We start from the raw sequence: 22067 nt of genomic DNA on the forward strand, positions 1-22067 counted from the left end.
GCAGTAGATACCGCATAACAATGTTTCTTTTGCGATTCATGCATTTTTAAGCCGAATTGCAAAATTTTTTAGCGCATAATTTTGCTTTTTTAGACCATAAACGCTTAAAACTGCTTATTTTCAGCAAAAAATGACCGATAACCGCTTTTTTAGCGATTTTTCAAGTACTTTAGCGCATATTTCGAAGAAAAACGACAAAAAATCGTTCTAAAAACTCGAATTTTCGTTGTTTTGTCAAAAAAAAATCACTTTCAAACCATTTTAGTTGAAAAAAAAAATGAAAACATTTTGATGATTTTGATCTCTGATTTTGCAAACGAACGTTTGAATTTTGAATCAGTTAGTTTTTATTTACCTAAATCTTGTAATCTGACACTTGTAGGTACATTTAATGTTTTTGTTCAAAAATTAAATCTAAAATAAATGATTTTTGCTATTTCTCTGATTTAAATAATTCAGTTTAAACTTGATAGGGATTCCAATAGGATTTTTGCATTCTGCTTAAAAATACCTGCATTTTGATATGCCACATGATGCACTTACAAACTGCTTATTTTCGCTTTTTCAGATTTTTTGGCGCATAATTTTGCTTTTTTTGGCCGTTTTAACTGCTTTTTTTAAGCGCTTAAAACTGTTTTTTTAGCGCATAAAAATCCTAGCCCTAATAATCAGTTACAATTACAAATAAATACGTAATTATACTTTAGTACGAGTACGTATGCTTCGTTCGGGATTCAGAAATTTATATGTCTGGAGCATATCGGGAAATAAAACCAGAATGAAGGAACTGAAAAATTCAATTTTCTTTTGAGGTCTCAGAATGCGTATTTCTATATTAAAATGGTGGTAGCCTATTTACCATACGTGGGTACTTGATTATTCATTTAGAACCCAGAACATTGGCTGCATTCAGAGTAAACTTCTATACCTATCTCTTCGATGAGAACCCAAATTGAGATATTCTTTAATTGACCTATAAATACGAAGATTCTCATTTTTCTTAATTAAGGTTTGAAATTTTGATTGATGAACCAGAAAACAATTGAGAGACTTATTTCAAGAGGAATCGATAGCAAATGGTCTTTATGATCCCTAACAAAGATTCTCAATTCCTTTTTTACTGGAATTCAACTTTCAATTTAGAGGTTCAAGTATTCAAATTGATAGAAACATTTTTAAACTGGGCAAAACTAAATCGAAAGAACGTACCAAAATATATCACCAGCCAAAATTTCAGGTGCTATAATACGTATAATGCATTTTTTGAGTTTTGCTAAATTTTTCAAAATTAAATTATTTAAACCAAAAATGATGTAAAATCAAAATTTCACCAAATTGACCTGCCTACAAAGCTGAAATGAAATCCCATTTTTGACCCCCCCCCCTCTTCAAAAAATCGATTGGAAACGGTTTCGAACCATTTCGAGCAGTTCCGGCAGATTTTATAGCCCAATTTTAACGTTCTAAGTCGATTGGAAGTGGTTTTAAAGCCATTCTGGGTCATCCATCCATATTTTGTGATTCCAATTTTCGAATTCTTCAGCGATCTCATAATTGAGTAATCTACAGTTTATTTCGACAAATTTTATGACATTTTTTCAAAAAATGAATTTCCAAAAAATTGTTTCAGGCTCCAAAAAACTGCCTAAAACCATCTTCAGTTGTCTCGACAGTCTTCTTGTCAAAAATGAAGTATCTGGATTTCAGTTTTTTTCGTCAAACGCTGCTGGTTCAGTGAAGTTTTCAGTTTTTCAATTGTGATATCGCTGGAGAAATAGATGCGGTCCACAACTGGCAGTAACCGATTTTGGAAAAATATAGTCTATAATCGGTTAAATGGTTCATTAACAAGCGCCCATTGCGTTCATAGGTGTTAGAATTAATTTAGCATTTTTTAAAACGTATTATATAAACCTGGAATTTTTAAAATTTGGCTGGAGGCTTCAGAATGTCCTGAAACCATCTTGGATGTACTCAGCTTTGCAATTAAAATATTTAGTTGGGTAAAATGTTGTGGAAATTACCATTTTCAAAAATCAGGAGAGGGGGGGGGTCCAGAATTGCTCGAAACTGTTCGAAACTGTTTCCGATAAATTCTAGTGTTTAAGAATAGGGAACATAACAAATTTAATTTTTATATGTTAATTCGGTTGAATTTTGATTTTTTTCTCATTTTTAGGTCAAATTTGATTTATAAAAATTCCCCAAAAGTTGAAAAATGCAATTTAGCTCCTGAAATTGTGATTGTTGGTGTATTTTCGCATAATCTTTCGATTCAGCTTGGTCTAGTACCTATAGTTCGAAAATTTTTCCACCAGTTGGAATGCATCCCTTGTGATCAAGTTTATTGTCCGACTGCCTTTGTTAAATAATGTAGACCATATGACAGTTTTTAAAACAGTCTGATCTTAAAATTCTGGATTATTGAATTATTATAAAAGTGACGAACGACAACGATTGGTTTCATTTTAAAACCATTGGCATCATTATTTTTTCGTAAAATTGAACATCAATGATTATCAAATTTTGAATTTTTTTTTTCCATTTTGGACTGTAGGTAGATAGTTGTTTTTTAAATCAACTGTTTAGTTGTACGTATGATTAAAAATCTGATGATCATTTTTTTCTATCCTTGGTTTGTGGCCTCTAAATAAATATTATTTTCCATTATTTTCTCCTTGTTTTCGGGTTCAATTAGCAAAAGATAGTAATATCCATTTTTTTCCTGTCAATATCATTCTATATGTAGCTTTAAACAACGCAAGGATAAGTACCTATGTACTTCATTGCTACTACAAAAAGTTTTAGACCAGGACCTAATAGAATGAATTTCAATTATTATTACGAGCCTACGAGGTTAATTCGATTTTTTATTCATTTTAATTAAGTTTGTGTTCAAAAAGAATGTGTTTTAAGACAGCTTTTCCATAAGCATTCATTTCTAAGTCGTAAAAACACAATATAGTATCTCGAATTTATGATCAAATTTTAATTCTGAAAGATATTTTTATTTTCAGAATATTGCTTCAACGAGTATCGTCGATCGTGGAAAAAAATTGAAGAATTTTTTAGAAGGTACATAACTTGAAAACGATATTACTCGATGGAATTTCCTTTTTAAAAAAATGTCTCACTCATCACTCTCGCATCCTGGCTAATTTAATTTTAAATTTTCGTACTATTCGCTGTTTAAAAATTTCAGTTTATTTTTAAAAATTTTGAATTTTGATTTTGACCGAGTTATCCCTTCGTTTTCATTCGTTCGCGTTCGGATATATTCAGTTTGTGGCATCCGCGAACACTAAAGTCGTTTCGAATATACCTACTTTCCCTCTTCATCTTGCCTATCTTACCCTATTTTTTTCTTTTTTTTCGCGTTTTCTCCTTGAATTCTATTAATTTGAGTATTAAATTGATACAAACGAACGGCTCTTATGCAGTAAATGAGAAATTAATTCAAAACTCTGTTCCATCGAAATAATCTTAACTTTGTAGTAAATTTCCTCGACTACGATGGTTGGTAATTTTCGTATTGGTCGGTTGGTATTTGTACATAACTTGTTGTTCTTGTTTGACGTTTTGTGTGCGATGAATGCGATGCAATGCGATGTAATGTAATGCTGATTACGTTAACTGAGAAGTTTGAAATCGGTACGATTTAAGTGTATTTTTGTTGTTTTGTGTTTGTACGGTTTATTAGTAATTATTAATTAAGTTTTGTGTCGTTGTGTATTTGAGTTTCCGGTCGATTTGTGTATCATGTGTGTAATATCGTTACTCATACTCGTACCGTAATCGATGTATATGTTGGGTTTTTTTATCTGATTGCTCTAGTACGTAAATAGTGTGTGTAATATTCGTTTTCTAAATGATGATATAAATTGTCGCGTTCGTATATAAATATCGGTAAAATGGCGGACTCTTATCAGGTAATAAATAATACGCTACTTAATTCGATATACACGTAGGGTAGGTAATCAACGTACATTCTGCATGTTTGTCCAAACAGTACAATTCAGCTATTTACTATTTGTACCTGTACCTACTGTACGTACTCGTAATATTCTAGTACAGTATTTACGTCATTTCACCACTCATCAACTCCGATACGAATGTTTTGACCAAGACGGAAACATTCGCTGATTGACAACAATTCTCGTAGAATTTGTTACTTTTACCATTGTTGCAACGCATTCCATTCAAATCGTTCCATTTCCACGAATGGCCAAACTGAAACTCATCAGTCATCGTATGAATGGGAAAATATTGTACTTTGTACGAGCGAGAGTGAGCTGCGCGATTGTTTTTCATTTTCAATGCACCTATGTAGTTGGGGAAATTTTGAAATATTTCCTGTATCCAGGGCGTTTTTCATTCTAGGCATGTACACTTCCTGTTCCAGTACATCAGGATGTAAACGTTATCGGTTATTTTTCCATTCACGCCTACATTGGTCAGTCTGTGAAAAAAAATCATCTTTCCAGTTCATCGATATAAGGTCATCGTACTTTGATTCGTCGTGTTTACTCGATTATTCGTTATCGATTAGGTTAGATTCGATAACGAAAATACCCTATTAATAATATTAAAGTTGCGCTTTCCGCGTACTTATTTATATTATCTTCTCATAAGGTAACACTGATAAAGAAAAAAAAAATACCTGAAAAAAACCACACCGTGTAAATAAAGTATAAACTGGGAAGTATGTCGGGGAAAAAAGCAACAGCTAAATAACAGGTGTATTGTATTGTTGTGTAGGTGAGGTAGATGAGGCGACAGCAAAAAAGATCCTATCGAGAACAGACCGCTTATAATCTGCCTCCTTCAACCAACCATCCCCAGCAACAGCCGAAAACATTCACGCACGAGGGGTTACCAATTTTTCGTGTTTACACGTCAAACGATGTTATTTTGTTGGTGCGTTGGTGGCCTTTCGTTTTAAGATGATTTCGTGAGGGAAAAATGTCAGTGGGTTTTGATCGAATTCGGTAGAGGTTTTTGTTTTTAGTTGAAAGTCTTACAGAAAAAATTTCAACCTCAAAGGTGCTCCTGGAGGGAAGAAATGGGCTCGTGAAGAGTCGAAGAGGGGACATTTTCGAAGAAATCATGGTTTTTTGGCTCTAGCCCTCACCCAACCTGTTTTAAGAGAAATGTTCGAGTTTCAAAGGATAGTATTTGAGATTCTGCATCCACATTGGCCATGACCGTCTAAATTCAAGACCATTTTTAGCCTTCTTAGCTCGGCTGAGCGATTAAAAATTTGCGAATCGCTCATTTTTTGGTTAAATTCGTGTTTTGAAAGTATTTTCTACTCAATTATTAAGGCGTTGACTATGCCAAACGTCAAAAAATCGAAAGGTATCATTTGATGAGTGGTACCAATTTTTTAATTTTTTGGTCATTTTGTTACTACCTAGCGTTGAAAAAATCGCAAAAAAAAGCAAGAAATCATGAAATTTTTCAATTTTTTATAAATTGGCAATACCTAATGGCAAAAAATTGGCACAATTGGCACCACTGAATACCTAAATATTCTACCAATTTCAGAAATGTGATCTTTCGATATTCTGGCGTAATAAATGCATGATATATTCGAGAAAAAAATATTTTCAAAACACGAATTTGCCCCAAAATGAGTGATTTTAAAATTTTCTACTTCTTAGTGTGTAGAGCCTTATGAGTGATTTTGAATTTTGACGGCTACGGCGTATATGGCCGACACAGAATCTCAAATACTATCGTTTGGAACTGGAATATTCTTCCCAAAACAGGTTGGGTCCGGTTGCGGGGCTAAAGTGAAAAAATACATTTTTTTTAAAAATATGCCCTTCTTTGAGAACTCATATCCAAAGGCTTGCCGAAGAGGGGAATGGAATACCTCCCGCTCCTCTGGCAGGATAATGTTGGCAAAACGTTGAGGATTTTGGGGATAAATTGGGTGAATTAAAAAAAGTTGAGAATAGTTGGGAAAAATTTGTGTAAGTTTTAGTTTGAAAAATTGAAGAATTACCAAATACAATGGGTTTTTCACTCCTTGAATTGTAAATTTTCAGAAGCCATTATCTTTTTAAATTCTCTAACCGTAACTTGGAGAGTTGAAAATTCCACTTCTAACTTCAAGTCAAAACTGCCAAAAAGTCCCACCTTTCGCTAAAATACAAATTTTTCGAAAATTTTCAAGAAAAAATAATTACGAGAAATTTTGGAAATACTACCAAATCAATATAGTCCGGCATATGATAATAGGAGTAATTGCAGCCCCCCCCCGATCCTCCGGGACAACTTTTTTCTTAAAGGGGACATCTTAAGGAACATTTTAAAGCAAACTTGCCCGAAAAAAGTTGGCCTTACTTACAAAATGGCGGCCATTTTGATTGACAGGTCAACCGAAATCACAGATTTTGCGTTTCAACATAGGACTTGCACGAAATTTTTCAAACCTTACAAAGGTAGATCGAAATATCATGCTAAAATTTATCATCTGTCAAAATTTCAAGTGCTTAAGTGCGTTTTTCGATTTTTGGTGAATTTTTGAAAATCCAATTTAGGCCAAAAATGAGGAGGAAAATCAAAACTTCACCAAATTGACCAGGAAAGCTGAAATTTGGGATGTACCCTATTTTCGACATGCCAAATCGATTGGAAACGGTTTCAACCAGTTTTGAGCAGTTCTGGAGCCTCCAGCAGATTTTTGAAACTCGAAATTCTCACAAAATTCCATAAAATTGAAGTTGTAAAGCTGAAATTTTTTCTAAAAACTAATTTCAATACGCTACGAAGTACTATAGGTGAATTTCAAGTCCTTTTGGAGCCTCCAGCGACGTTTTGAAAATTCCTAAAACATCCAACAGATTTTTGAAACTTGGAATTTTCACAAAATTTCATCAAATAAGTATAGATGAAAAGTTGAAATTTACTCTGCACTCCAATTTTAACACTCTCTGAAGACGACTTCAAATGGGTCAAGTCATTTTAGAGCCTCCAGCGACTTTTTTGAAAATTACTGAAGCCTCCAGTAGATTTTTGAAGTTGAAATTTTCCCAAAATTTCATCAAACTGAGATGGAGAGTCGAAATTCATTCTACAAACTAATTTCAGTACGCTACGAAGTGGACCTCTGGTAGATTTCAAGTCGTTTTAGAGCCTCCAGCGACTTTTTGAAAATTCCTAAAGCCTCTGGCAGATTTTTGAAACTTTAAATTTTCACAAAATTTCATCAAATGGAGATGTAAATATGAAATTTACTCTACATTCCAATTTTAACACCCTCTGAAGACGACTTCAGGTGGGCTCAAGTCATTTTAGAGCCTCCAGCGCCTTTTTTGAAAATTATTGGAGCCTCCAGTGGTTTTTTGATACGTGAAATTCCCGCAACATTAATTTATCAAATGGAGTTGGCAAGCTGAAATTTACTTCGCAGACTACGTGGTGGTTTCAAATGGTTTTGAAGCTTCCAGCTATTTTTAGGAAATATCAACTTTCCAGAAAAATGCCATACAATGTTTCAAAAAGTCGCTGGAGGCTTCAAAACGACTTGAAATTCACCTATAGTACTTCGTAGCGTATTGAAATTAGTTTTTAGAGTAAATTTCAGCTTATTTACAACTCCAATTTTATGGAATTTTTTGAGAATTTCGAGTTTCAAAAATCTGCTGGAGGCTCCAGAACTGCTCAAAACTGGTTGAAACCGTTTCCAATCGATTTGGCATGTCGAAAATAGGGTAATCTTCTTGATCAATTTGGTAATGTTTTGATTTTTCCCCTCATTTTTGGCCTAAATTGGATTTTCAAAAATTCACCAAAAATCGAAAAACGCACTTGAAATTTTGACAGGTGATAAATTTTTGCATGATCTTTCGATCTACCTTTGTAAGATTTGAAAAATTTTGTGCAAGTCCTATGTTGGAACTCAAATTCTGCGATTTCGGCTGACCTGTCAATCAAAATGGCCGCCATTTTGTAAGTAAGGCCAACTTTTTTTTTTTGGCAAGTTTGCTTTAAAATGTTCCTTAGGATGTCCCCTTTAAGAAAAAAGTTGTCCCGGAGGATCGGCGGGGGGGGGGAGGGTGCAATTACTCCTACTGTCATATGCCGGACTAATAGAAAAATTCAAATTTTTTGTAAGTATACAATAATCATTTTTGAAAATTTGAAATTATTCGACATTTTTGTTTCCAGCTCCTCTTCCAATATTTGTTCGAAACACGTCTGGCCAATTGGCTGGAGAAATCTGTGAGGGGAGGGAGAGATAAGGTACAAAGTTGAAAAAAATTCCAGTCTCACCTCTCCCCCTCCCCCACCGAGACTGTAATTTTTTTCCTCAATGTTAGAACATTTTCGAAGAAGGAGGAAGTGGGCTTTGAGAAATAGCAGATTTAAAAAAAAAACACCCTCTCTTATTTTTGGCTCCAGATTCAAAATCAATCGAGAAATGGCTTTCAGAAAAAATCGAGCAACTAAAAGTTGTGAATATGACTCAAGCCAGTACATACAAGTATACGAGTACATGGTGCAGAGATAAAAAAACATCTAATCATCTAATGATAATGGGAGTATCTTCGTTAGATGACTCATTTTTTTATTAGCGCCGTAGTTGGCAAATAAATGATTAGTGATCTGTTATTTTTAAATTTTAACAGATTTTGAAATTTTTTCGACGTTTGAAGTATTCTAATTATAAACTGTTGGAAAAATTGCGTGGGTTGTTGAAACGAGGTCTTTAAGCCCAAATACAAATACGTGTTTTCCGACAAGTTGAAAACGAGCTCATCAAAGAGGCAGGTAACTCATCTCGTTCGAGTGAAAAAAAAAATGCCCTAGATAATAATTTTTTCATTTTACAGTAGCGATGTTTTTTTAATTTTAAGCTCAAGGATGATAGCGAGCTCGAGAAACATCAGTGTAAACAAACAAAATCCTATTTCGTTGGTAATTGATTAAGTAAAAAAAAAAAAACAACAACAACAACACGAAGTTGTGTTTTTTTGGTTCGCGAAATAACCTTGGATAAAATTACGCTGGATTTTCTCTACAACTTTGGAAACCCCTTGAAAAGCGCAATCTTATCATTGGTCGTGAATTAAGCCATCGTGAGCGTTAAATTGAAATCATTTCATTTGTATATTCGCGACTTAGGAAGGAAGTAATTACTTAACAATTTTTTTTTACGCATTTAACAACGACGACTACGAACTTATCCATCGAAATAACCAAATCAATTATCTCTCGTCGCCTCGACGTTTTATAGCCGCGTTCGCGTTGTAATATGTATGTATTTCGATTTCGATGGTAAAAGTAGTAAAAGTAGAAATGAGAAAGTAGTCTGTAGTATACCTGTAGTACTACCTCTGTAGGTTGTACAGTACACTGATGAAGAGAGAGAGAGAAGCCTGCGAAGAGCACCGAACCGTGTATAGGAGTCAGATGATTGTAATCGTGACGTGTGGCGCTGGCGGCTCCATCGCCATCCATCCTAGAGTTAGAGTTTCATTATACGCGGGCTTTCGAAAGCTTTTGGGGTATTTTTCGTTTTCCACATCTCGTTCATTAGTGCACTGCACCGCCGGTACGCCGGTGTGGTGTGATGTCCTTGGAGTTGGGTCTTGAAACTAAGTACGTCATTACGTGTATAGTTTTCTTGTAATTTGTTTCCTCCTCTTTCGTTAAATTGTAATTACTACCTCGTTTATCATTCTTTTGCTTTTTATTTTCCTTATCGTCGTCGTCGTCGTCGTTGTTGGAGAATTTAATTTTTTCTCATTATTAACTTTACTACAGTTTGCTCGTTCGTAGGTATTTTTCTTCTTAATTCCGCGTCGATTTTTCGTTTGTAGAGTTGGTTTTGAAGGACATCGGTGGGAATTTTCTAGCCGATTTGGCAGCCGCGTGCGTTTACCCAAATGTAACGATGAAATTTTCTTTCTTTTACGTGATCGTAATCCTCTCGAGGATGTTTACCTTTTCGTATGTATTTATTTCGTGCAGAAAAAAGGATTGTGTAAGAAATATAATATGTACTTATCCATACTAAATTTTCTGCCGAGAAGATTCTATGGATTTCTTTTGATTAACCCCTCCCTTCACCAGCAAAACACTCCCTCGGTAAAGTGTCCATCTTTTTAGAGCACGCCAGGCTGGACCAGGAAACTTTTCAGGTCTTCGATGCGGGTACATATTTTATATAATTATTGACCTGAAATTAAGATTGGGGGGGGGGGTTGAAATCGCCACTTGTGTTTTAAAAAATCTGTTATCGTGGTTTAAATATTTATTAATTATTGTTAAAGTGAAAGGAAGATTGTCATACTGTCACCTAATTAATCAATGTTATTTGTTTTTCGATATAAGTAAGGTACCCGAGTATTTATATTACTCATTTTTACACTAATTATCAAGAGTGCCCTCCCTCCTCCCCACATGAAAAAACATTTTTTTCGTGTAAAAATGAAACGCGAATGAATTATATACTCGTACACACACACAAAAAAAAAACAGAATTGAAAAAGATGTGGTATCATGATGGTGCACAACTTTGGTGTGAGTTGCAAGACCCCACCAGTAGGTACCGTGACGTCTTACTAGATATGAGCTTAACGTGGTCAAGGTCCGCACGGTTTGAAGAGAGAACTACCTGTAAGACTGAAGATTCCATACTCCATGGAACGTACATATAATGACGAGATATCTGCGTAGTTCATTTTTGCTCTCGTGTATGTAATGTACATAGTACATACCATGTGTATCGTAGGCTATTTATGATCGAGTATGATAGAATGACGATTACGTGCGAATGATGCTATCAAATCTTGTATACCATACTAACATACTCAAAGAAGACGGAAGGATTACCGCAGTAGTTGAAAATCGATGAAGTAAATCAAGGAAAACTGCTCGAGACGTTATAATTGGACAGAATGTTACGGTGTGAAAAGTGTTGCATGCACGAATTGAAACGTAAATATTATTTTTGAACGGTATTTCGAGTAACAATTTTTTTTTGAAGGTGAGAAAACACACTGAAATCTGTTTTGTGCGGTGTATTATTGTCGTAGCTGCAAAACTTACCCTTAAAGAATGAGTAGAATTTGGAAAACTTGGAAAAGTCGTGGATATGTCCGAGAATTTTGCAATTTTTACTCAAAAATCAACGAATTTTTCGTAAATCTTCCCCTCTCTATAGCTACTAAAGATGGAAAATCAATTACCTAATTTTGAACAAAAACTTGAACTTTTAAGTAACACTGTGAAACTGAACCGAAAAAATATCACTTTTTCTTCGAAAATTTACGAAGTTATGCCACGAGTTACGTTATGTTATGATCAAATTTTTTTTCAGTATTTAATTTCCTGGATTTGTTTGTGTGAAAATCCATAGCCAATTTTTTTATGGGGTCTTCTTTTTTCAATTTTTCAATTATTTTCTGCTCATCTAAAAACGATGAAAATCTGATGAAATTTCTGTAAAATCCGACGAAAATTACTCGATGAAGTATGGAATGAATATGATACAAATCTGGAAAACATGTTAAAAATGAATACAGGAAACGAAAAAAGCACTGAAGTCTATTAAAATTACGAAAAAGTATTGGAATTTCAGTAAAATTCTGCGAAAATTGTATGAAGAAGTGTTGAAAACACGTTGAAACGATCTGAAAATACGAAAAACAGCGTTAAAATCAATGAAAATTATCTAAAAGTTACGACATTTCGGTAAAATTTAGAAAAAATGGTGCGTGTTTGAAAAAATTTTACATCCTTATCCCCGTTACTGTTTTGCGCGTTAGTGGTATCCGAATGAATTGAGAAATTGGAAGAGTTGGCCTCGGAAACTTGAGAGAATCATAGTCGGGGAGCCCGCATAAGGATCTGTTGCACCCCTTCCCCCCCCCCCCCCCCCGTCGATCCTCCGGGACAAATTTTTTCTCAAAGTGGGAGTCCTAAGGAACGTTTCTAGTCCTTGTCCTCAAGAAAAAAGTGGCCCTACCTACAAAATGGCCGCCATTTTGATTGACAGGTCAGCCGAAATCGCAGATTTTGCGTTAAACTGTACAAAGGTATGGATTGAAAGATCAGCCAAAAATTCATCACCTGTCAAAATTTCAAGTGGTAAAGTGCCTTTTTCGATTTTTGGTGAATTTTTAAAAATCAAATTTAGGTCAAAAATGAGGGAAAAAATCAAAATTTTACCAAATTGACCAAGAATGCTGAAATTTGGGATATACCATATTTTCGACATGCCAAATCAATTAGAAACGTTTTCTAACCGTTTTGAGCAGTTTTGAAGCCTCCAGCAGATTTTTGAAAATCGAAATTTCCACAAAATTTCATGAAATGGAGTTGGAAAGCCGAAATTCATTCTGCAAACTAATTTCAATACACTATGAAGTCGACTGCAGGTGGATTTCAAAATGTTTTGAAGACTCCAGCGACTTTTCGAAAATTACTGGAGTATTCGCCTTGAAATTTGAAATTGCCACAACATTTTATCAAATTGAGGTAGCAAGCTGAAATTCACTTCGCAAACTAATTTCAATATACGATGTGAAGTCGACTGCATGGTGGTTTCAAATGATTTTGAATCTTCCAGCTACTTTTTGGAAATTTCTATTTTTCAAAAAACGCCATACAACCTTTCAAAAAGTCGCTGGAGGCTCTAAAACAACTTTAAATCCATCAGTAGTCGACTTTGTAGCGTATTGAAATTTGTTTGTTGAACGAATTTTGCCTTTCCATCTCCATTTGATGAAATTGTGAGAAATTCCAAGTTTCAAAAATCTACTGGAAGCTCCAGTAATTTCCAAAAGGTCGCTGGAGGCTCCAAAATGACTTGAAATCCACCTGCAGTCGACTTCGTAGCGCATTGAAACTATTTTGCAGAATGAATTTCGAGTTTCAAAAATCTGCTGGAGACTCCAGAACTGCTGAAAACGGTTAGAAAACGTTTCTAATCGATTTGGCATGTCGAAAACAGGGTATATCCCAAATTTTAGCATTCTTGGTCAGTTTGGTGAAATTTTGATTTTTTCCCTCATTTTTGGCCTTAATTTGATTTTCAAAAATTCATCAAAAATCGAAAAAGGCACTTTAGCTCTTGAAATTTTGACAGGTGATGAATTTTTGCCTGATCTTTCGATCTACCCTTGTACAGTTTAAAACATTTTGTACGAGTCCTATGTTGGAACGCAAAATCTGCGATTTCGGCTGACCGGTCAATCAAAATGGCCGCCATTTTGTATGTAGGGCCAGTGGGCCACTTTTTTTTTTTTTGAGGACAAGGGCAAGAAATGTTCCCTAGGACTCCCACTTTGAAAAAAAATGTGTCCCGGATGATCGACGGGGGGGGGGGGGGGTAGGGTGCGGCCCAAAACAAAAGTTTGAAAAAATAAATTGGACTACCCGTAATTTTGTTCAATTCTGTATAAAAAAAATACCATTTGAACAGTTTTTCGAAAAATTGATATTTAGAGGTCGCTCAAAGCCCAGTTGTGCGGAACGAGGGTCGCGCGCGCGAGCACACTGCGTTCCACCACAGTACCGTGGACAACGCGACGTATCCTCTCGCGCTCAATGTTACGAACTTCTCTCAACAAGATTACCTAAGTACTGAAGGAAATATTTACGCATCATGTATATTTTTCAATTTTCTAAGCACAATATGAATTTCTGACACTTTGTGAAGAATAAATTATCGCCAGGAATTTTTATAACCGTTTTTTGTTTTCTGCGGATTTGAGGTATAAGATACTTACACAGAATAGTACCTAACTTGTAGGATATGTGCAACTTAATACTTTATTGGAAGAATGACACCATATACAATGTACATTAAAACTTGTAGCATCAAAATCACTAAGCATAAACGAAATTGGGGAAAAAAAGAACACCAAAATTTCGTTTAAAAGTTATTTAAAACGCGTTTTGAATACGTTTCATTTTTAACGGGTAAAAACGTTTCAAACAATTTTTTTCTTTTTAAAATATTTTTTTGTACAACCCTGACGTTAGGAAAAGATGAGCTAACGTATCATTCGTTGTGTAAAGTTATTGAAACGAGTTGTAACATTGAGCACGACTGCGTGAGGCAGAACACGTCGCGTTGTCCACGGTACTATGGTGGAAATGTTGTAGGCTCGGGCGCGCGACCCTCGTTCCTCACAAATGGGCATTGAGCGACCTCTAAATATTCGTGGAAATCGCTCAAATTTTGGATTCTGTATTTTTACCATCTAAGGAAACTTTTTTGAGGTAGTGCCGTTGAAAATTTAAAAACAATTATTTTTTCATACAATTGGGCCGCACCCTAGGGGGGGGGGTGTGCAATGGATCCTTATGCGGGCTCTCCGACTATCAGTTTTCTGAAAGATTGGACATGCTCAATTTCAGGATGATATTTACTGGAAACCTTGGAGATGCCGCGTCTCCATCTCATAAAATCTCCTCTCTTGACACTTTGAATGGATCCGGTGCTCATGTCGGATTTGTTGCGAGGTACCTGGGACTGTAATTCGTGCAAGATTCTCAAACATCAGAGCTTGACTTTTTTGCTGGCGAATGGTTTAAATAATGCTATGCCATCATCACGTAGTGGTAGACTCGAATGTGCTTTTTCAAGCACTTAGCACCTGAAATAGAGATGTGCAAATTAGGCTGTAAAAAGTGAAGCAATCCGAATCGCAGCTCATTGAGACGTTGTGCTTGGTAAATATCCGGCGGCGACGTCGCGTCATGGTTACAAAATACTATGTTGAAGTGGGTGCCGATGCCGATGCCTATGCCTCGTGCATGAGTATTTAAATCACGGTCTTGGTCGTCGCGTCGCGTCATGGTCGAAGTTGGCGTGTAGTTTTGTCGTCGTGTGGTGATTGGTGTGGTACGAAATGAAAATGAAATTCGTAGCTACTCGTCGTAGTATGTAGTCGTAGTACGGTAAATGGTACGTAAACGTATAATGGACGAAGTAGTCTTCCAAGATGTAAAGGCACGCTCGTTAACTAGATAGTTAAACGGTTGCTGTTCATCAGGTGAAGCGATAATTACGAGAATTGCTTTAAATCGCTATCTACTCGTATCTGTATCTGTATCTGTGACTGTGCGGTTCGAACAAACGCCAACACACCACAAGCCATGCTGCCATGAAGCCACGCACCGCAGCGCCGCCTCAACCGCAGATTTCATAGACGACGCGACGGTACGAGTACCATAGGTAGGGATGCCGAATGCCGATACAGAGATTCCGTAGCGTTCGGGAGTTCGGGCTTCGACATCGCCAACAAGAGGACGAGGACGGGAAAACTCTTGCGTTTCGATGTGGGCTGCTGAGTGCCGATGGTGATTGCTGTATGTACTCTAGTACGACGAGTACCTACCAAGCGCGAGTCGAGCTCGACAGCATCGGCATCGGTCGCGACGTGTTCGAAGGCCCGCACCGGTTCGCGATCGTGGACCATCTTTCTATTCTTCGTCGATCGTCGTGCACATGCTTCGCGTCGTCGTCGTTTCGGTATCGAGATTCGCCCAACTGATTTGGTCAATTCGAATGTGCTGATTAGTTGCAATTTACTCGTCGTACCTGTGTTCGGTGGTGATAGTGATAGTGACAGTGATGGTGATGGTGACAGTGACCCATATAGGTAATCCTATTACGAATCAGTACAATCCTGGATCTTTTCCATCGAGTTTTTGCTGATCAATTGATCGATTGATGCAAAAACAGATCATTAACCTTCGAAGAACTCGCCGATTTTACCAAGATTTCTACTGGTACATCTCGTATACGAGTAGTTGAAATTCGAAATTCACGTACCTATATTGGCGAACTGACTCGAGAATTACGTAATTTGTCGATGTCGAATATGTCAACTTATTTCCGTATACATCTGCAATCTCGCCTCAAATGCCCGGAAGCATCGTGTTAATCGTATCGACATCTCTACCTGCGTGATTAGTGATCTCTATCAAAACTATTCGAGTGTTTTTCTCCCGTTCGAGGTTGATAAATTGACAATTTTTATTCGTCGTGGGCGTTTCGCTGTGGCTGATCGCAGAACCGGTTCGAATATTCGAAAATTCGAAATTGCTATCCCGGTTCCCGTTTAAGGTAGTTGAGTTAGTGGTAGCCGCAGCCGCAGCCGTTGCGAGGTGATTTGCTTTATTGCGAGTTTAGATGCGCGAAAGATTTGAAGTTTGCAAGTTCAATGACGAGCCTGAGGCTGCAACGAACGTACGTTTTTATTATTTACAACGTGACAGTTCACGGCGATTGTTTTCGCTATATTCCAGAACGCTTCTGGCGCGGAATTTTGAAAGCATTTATCGCCAGTGCCAGTGCAATATTTTAGTGCAGATTTTCGTACAAAGTTATCAATGAACCAGGTGTGCATTGGGAAAGTTTTCGTTTTCGATGTAGGTGAACGAGAAAGTACGTAGTACGTCTTCGAGTTAATCATTTTTTCGATTACAATTTTCGAGCGTTGTTATCCCACTTTTGAAGGAATTTTTAACCAGAGCTGTTCGTTGAACTTTCAAATTCGATTTCAAAAGCAGCGAGTTAACGCAGGTTCTTGTTTTTTTTTTTTTTTTTGGAAAATTTCTGAGAAAAATCCTGTGCTCTGGTCGGCTTAAAAGGGCGTGAAGATAACTCCAAAAAAGGACAAACGACGTGTAATGACTCTCGCCTCATCAACTCGATTCGGACGATAGTTTTACTCGTATTGCTTTCATTTTTAAACTCGACACAAGTTTGATTAACGATTGCTAATAGTTCCGTTGGTTCGTCATAAACTCATAATATAGTGAAAGATTCGATGATCGAGAACCAAGTCTGAATCTGGCTGCAAATTTACGAGTAGTTTCCAAGCAGCACTATATAAAGGGAGGGGTCGATTGCTGAAATTTAACATTTGTTTATATAAGAATATAATATCGTTTGATTGATGAATAAATAGAGCAGAAAAGATGAGAAGAAGTGATTGTCGAGAGATGATAGATGACCGGCGTGGCGTGCGTATGTGGTTTTGATTTTTGTGTATTCTTCTAGTTCTTGGTGACCTGTAGCATTGATTAGTTGATTATACGTCGAGTATACTATAACAGATGAAGAAATTTCTACGATGACGATCTGGTGGCTACAGCTACAGCTACAGCGAACGTCAGCAGCGTCATTTGGTGGTATCGTTCGCGTTTCTCGCGACTAGTGCGATATTTACGAGACGAAAAATTTATGTTGGACAGCGATCAAGCTCTAACGAAAGAGCTCGTTTAATTGACGTAAACGATATATGTATACGTACGTGTATGCGGTATATTTTAAGTATAAGGAGCATATTTACATTCGCGGTTGATATTACGACGACGACGACGACGTCGACGTCCGTCACTTCGTCGCCCTCGTGCTGCTGACAAACGACGAATTAGAAAGAAAATAATAATAAGAAGAAGGCGAACTGCATCCGTACGTATCGTACGCAGATACTACACAATGTGTACCGCGAGATCGACCATTTAATAACGTGAAAATGGTTTTGAAAATTGAACGTCAACCCAAGTATAAATCTTTGCTATTTTTGGTGCGTATTACGAGTTTATTAATGTTTATTAATTATGTGTACGATACGTGTGTCGCAGCGTATGGGTGTGCAGTTCAAATTACATTCTGTGTACGAGTGCGATACAGTGTGTCTCGAAAATCCTCTACGCATACCATTACAGTGGTTCTGAAGTACAAAATATTTGTATCGAGGTGGATTGAAAAAAAAAAAGATTTTAGATTTGGATGGGAACCAAATTTGTCATTGATTCCTTTTTCATCGAACTTGAGTCTCAAAGTCCTGTTTAGAAAAAAAAAAAAGTTTGAAAGTTACGATTCTTTGTCGAAATTTTCAAAAAGTTTCGATTTTTTGTCAAAATTGCCGGAAAAGGTCGTCCCACTTGTCTTATCAAAAAAGTTGTCAAAAATTACTATTTTTTGTCAAAATTTGAAAAAAATTTCTATTTTTTAGCAAATGTGCTAAAAATTTTATTTTTGAGCAAAACAGCCAAAAAGTCACCGGTTATTGCCCAAAACTTCTGGTTCTCTGTGAAAAAGTTCTGCAATTTTTCTCAAAGTTTGAAAATTGCTTAAAAGTTTTGATTTTTATCTAAAATCCTAATTTTTGCCGAAATTGTCGAAAAAGTTCATTTTTCTGACGAAAATGATCAAAATATGTTGTTTTTTTTTTAAATAAAAAAATTCAGTTACTTTACCAAATTTTTTTTGTTGAAAAGTTGAAACATCCTATTTTTTGTACGAAAAAAAGAGGCCGGATTCTTTGCCAAATTTATCATAGTTGCGACAAAGTCTTAATTTTTTGTCAAAATTTTCAAAAAATCTCCATTCTTTGCCACTTGCTAAAATTTTCAACAAGTTCCAATTTTTTGCCCCAATCGAGATGAAGTCTTAATTTTTTGCCAAAAAAAAAACAAAAAATACCGAGTTTTCGAATACGTTTCCAAGTCCCAAGTACAAAAAAATCCTGCTTTTTCCAATTTTTTTTTTCGATCATTTTCTATTTTGCTCCTTATTTTTCAGAATTTTGAATTATTTTCGATTTTTTTTTGAACATTTTTAACGTAGAAAAATATTGATTTTGAATCAATTTTTACCCTCCCCCCTCCCCCCCCAAATCCTGCTACAAATTTAAAATTCCTAAAGGAACGTAACGAATAAAGAGGTGAATTTTGAAAAAAATATTTTTTATGGCAAGAAAAAAAAAGAAGCGACTACCTATTATTGGATTGAATTTTGAATACACCTCCATCATCTTGGCATTTTGCAAGACTTGCGAGACATACCGTGTTATGTCTACGATACGCGTTTGTGCTTCTCTTTCTTCGTTTTTTATCCTACCTATACAAAGTGTCTCGTTTTACATTATGTATATTAAAGCATATAAACGTAAAGCCTGAAATGTTACACAATTTATCGTTATTATGGTTTCGAGTAGACAAACGACACTATTCGAAATAAAATAAGTACACCTAAACCTATATAAAAATTGAAAAAGCGGTTTGTTTATACCTCGTAATGTTGCTATGTCTTTAAACTTGTACGGTTTCTCGTGCCTGGGACTGGGACTGGGAGTCCTGGATGGTAAGCAATTGACGTTTAGCTGTTCTCCGCGTCACCCAATTTACTCATCAGTGTGACGTCTCTTGATACCTAATTGGAAAATTATCGAACGAACGAGTTAATTGCTCGACTTTCATTTTCGGCGATTATTTTTAAGCACGCCGATTTGCCTCTCTATAGTATGTAATGGCGATACCAATACCGTGGGAAATCACAGTTTTCCTCTGTGCACTGTGCAGTTAACAGAGAGACCCCGTACCATGAGGAGAGGATGGCGGAGGAGGTCGAAAAAAGCGTATGTACTCGCGTCGTTACTAGGTCATCGATTACTTTATTTCATTATGTGCAGGAATTTCATCGGATGCCGGATGGGTTTCATTTGGATGTTCGAATCGTTAATATTGACGAAGTGATAATTATTATCGCGGAATTAGGGATGAAAAATGATGCATTCCGAGTGATTTTGTGGTATTGTAAAATATCGAAAGAAAAGTACATGTAAGAAACTGGTGGAATAATTATAATCGTAAAAATATGAATAAAAGGTATTGCATATTCTACGTTAATAAGATGCATTTGCAAATTTGATTTTGAAAATTTTCGAATGAAGGATATCATCGATCAAAAATCCAAAAATCAACTCGATTAGCTTGAAAATGTGTTTCTACTGTTTCTACGTAACTTTTCACGTGTCGAAGTTTCCCCCAAACTCGAGATGACGAGATCAACCGGTTTCGTCGTCGTATAAGTTGAAATCCTTCTTGAAGGTGTTTTTCTTCAATGCCTGCAGAACGTACGAATCGAAATAACATCAAAATTCGATATTTGGATTTTCTTTTTAAAAGGTAGATGTTCAACGACGTCACTTTTTTGAAATGTATTTTCAATGTTGCCCTAGCAACGTATGATTGAATAAAGTTGAAAATTTTTACACGATTATTTGGGTTTGTAATGAAAAATCGATGACATGTTTGTTGTTCTTTCCGAACTAGATGCTCGTTTGATTGCATTTTAATTTGACGAAGAAATCGATCATTTTAGGTTTCACGTTTTGTATGGTGTGTTAATTTAACGAATGATTATTTGGATTAGTTTTCAGCGTTGACGAATTTATCGTGTATTCGATCGAATATCGCCCACAGAAAAATCCACTAAAGCTTCCTCTCGAGGCAACTTGAACTGTTATTGTTTTATTCGTTCAGTTGTTTGCTTATGTTGTTTTTTCATTTTATCTGAAACTATCGTACGAGTAAAAGCGTTAATACTTCGGAGAAAAGGGAGAAGTAAGGGGCATATCTCCGTTGAAAGATGAATAATTTTAGTGATTGTTTTAAGATGAAAAGGCTGAAAGTACAAATTAAAAATATTTTTCCGTTCGACAAAAATTTTTTTTTCTGTTGAGAAACATCGTTTGAAAAAAAATTTACTACCTAATTTCAAATTTCAAATATTACTCCGGTACTATTGTTTCTTTTTCAAAAAAGCGTTAACGAAAGCTCGTAGTAGGAAATTTAAAATTGAAATCATTGTGGGGAATTTTGCAATAAGTATCTTTTTTAATATCTTAGGTAGTTCAATTTTTCATATCGGTGAAAAATATTCATTTAATGTATTTTCCTTTTCTTCCGCGCACTCGATATTTGGATAATGCTTTATTCCGCGTCGCTTTTAGCATTATAGTAGATGTGCTTTTGTGTACCATAGCGAATTTTTCATCGTTTGCGGCGATAACTTCGATATTTCATTTCGACGTGAAAAGTTCTCGCTATTCGATCAAGTTTAGAATAAAGAAAATGAAAAATGTTGCTCACTGTACTGACAACGCCGAAAGGAAACTATTAAAAACACTTATCGCGTTCGTAAAAAAAAAAAAAAAAACGCATTAGATGAAAAATAACAGGTACCTAATACTGAAAAATCGAGTCTTACGTATTATTTTTCTCCTTTTAATCTCGCGAGTCCTTCGAAAGCGCCGTCCTTTTTCTTTTTCATTTTCGCCAACGTGCAAATAAAAATTTCTTACGCGAGTTGACTCGAGAATTGTTTGATATATCGAAACAATGATTCAATCATTTGTCTCGGAAAACGAAAGAGATGTTTTCGAGGTGCATCTTCGACTCGATGGTTACGTTTCAGTAAATTCGATCTTTTTTTTTTTACGCTGCATAAAACAATATCAATTTCTTTCGCTTCGATTTGGTATTGGTACCTAATTTTTCGAATACTGAATGACAAAACGACACTCTCCCTTTCTCAAAAAAAAAAAAAGTACGCTTAATCGCTTTCTATTCGATACGAAAATGACATATTCGATAGAAGGCGAAAGTGACGATACCGTTTGATTGCAGCCATCGAGGCAAGGTTTTTCTCTATAGCGGTTTCGTAATTAAGAAGTTGAAAATTATCAACTCGATGGTTTTATTTTCGTTCGAGTGTGACGCATAATTAATTTGTATACTCGTATTTAGGTAAATCGAGTAGTTTATCTTCCAATTTTTCAGCCCTTCTCTCGAGGGCATTTTGAAAGAGAAGGCGTGGATTTTTAATTACATTCGGGTACTTATATGTACATGTGGGTAATTGGACATTATAATTTGAAAGGGAGTAAAAAGTATTGGAAGGAGGTTTTGGTTTAATGTTAAATTATTAAAGAGTGGAGAAATTCTTATTCGTCAAATTTTTTGGCATGATTGATGATTTGATACTGGTTCTCACTAAAATACCTCCGAATGTGGACAAGTTCTCTTCAATGCAGATTCAAAAATTATCGTATACGAGTATTTATTACTGACGTGTTGAAAAATGAGCAAATCAAAGATTAGGATGCATTGGTTGGATGATATTGTGCGTATTTTTTTTTTTTCAAGTGTATGAGAGGTGAAGTGCTCGTGTCCATAAAAGTGTTGTATTAGTCTCGTTGTAAATATTAATAGTACGACTCCCTTTCCTGATAAGATTTTTT

The 22067-nt window shown here is 35.8% G+C and overlaps 1 protein-coding gene across 6 annotated transcripts in view; it reads left to right on the forward strand.

Moving 5' to 3' along the window:
* Pkn (serine/threonine-protein kinase N) overlaps positions 1-22067 on the forward strand; it is a 137160-nt gene that overhangs the window by 48302 nt on the left and 66791 nt on the right. The window contains exons 1-2 of one of the 6 annotated variants that reach the window (XM_065367967.1): positions 15249-16219; positions 17036-17564. The exons of 3 other annotated variants lie outside the window; for them this stretch is intronic. In XM_065367967.1, coding sequence (XP_065224039.1) covers positions 17514-17564 — 51 coding nt within the window. In that variant the 5' untranslated portion in view covers positions 15249-16219; positions 17036-17513. Of the gene's footprint in view, positions 1-3578; positions 3930-15248; positions 17565-22067 lie in introns of those variants that run through there. 2 more of the 6 variants (XM_065367969.1, XM_065367966.1) reach the window with 2 other exon arrangements.

This window comes from Planococcus citri, chromosome 5 (genome assembly GCF_950023065.1).
Source record: "Planococcus citri chromosome 5, ihPlaCitr1.1, whole genome shotgun sequence".
Classification (NCBI taxonomy): Eukaryota; Metazoa; Arthropoda; class Insecta; order Hemiptera; family Pseudococcidae; genus Planococcus; species Planococcus citri.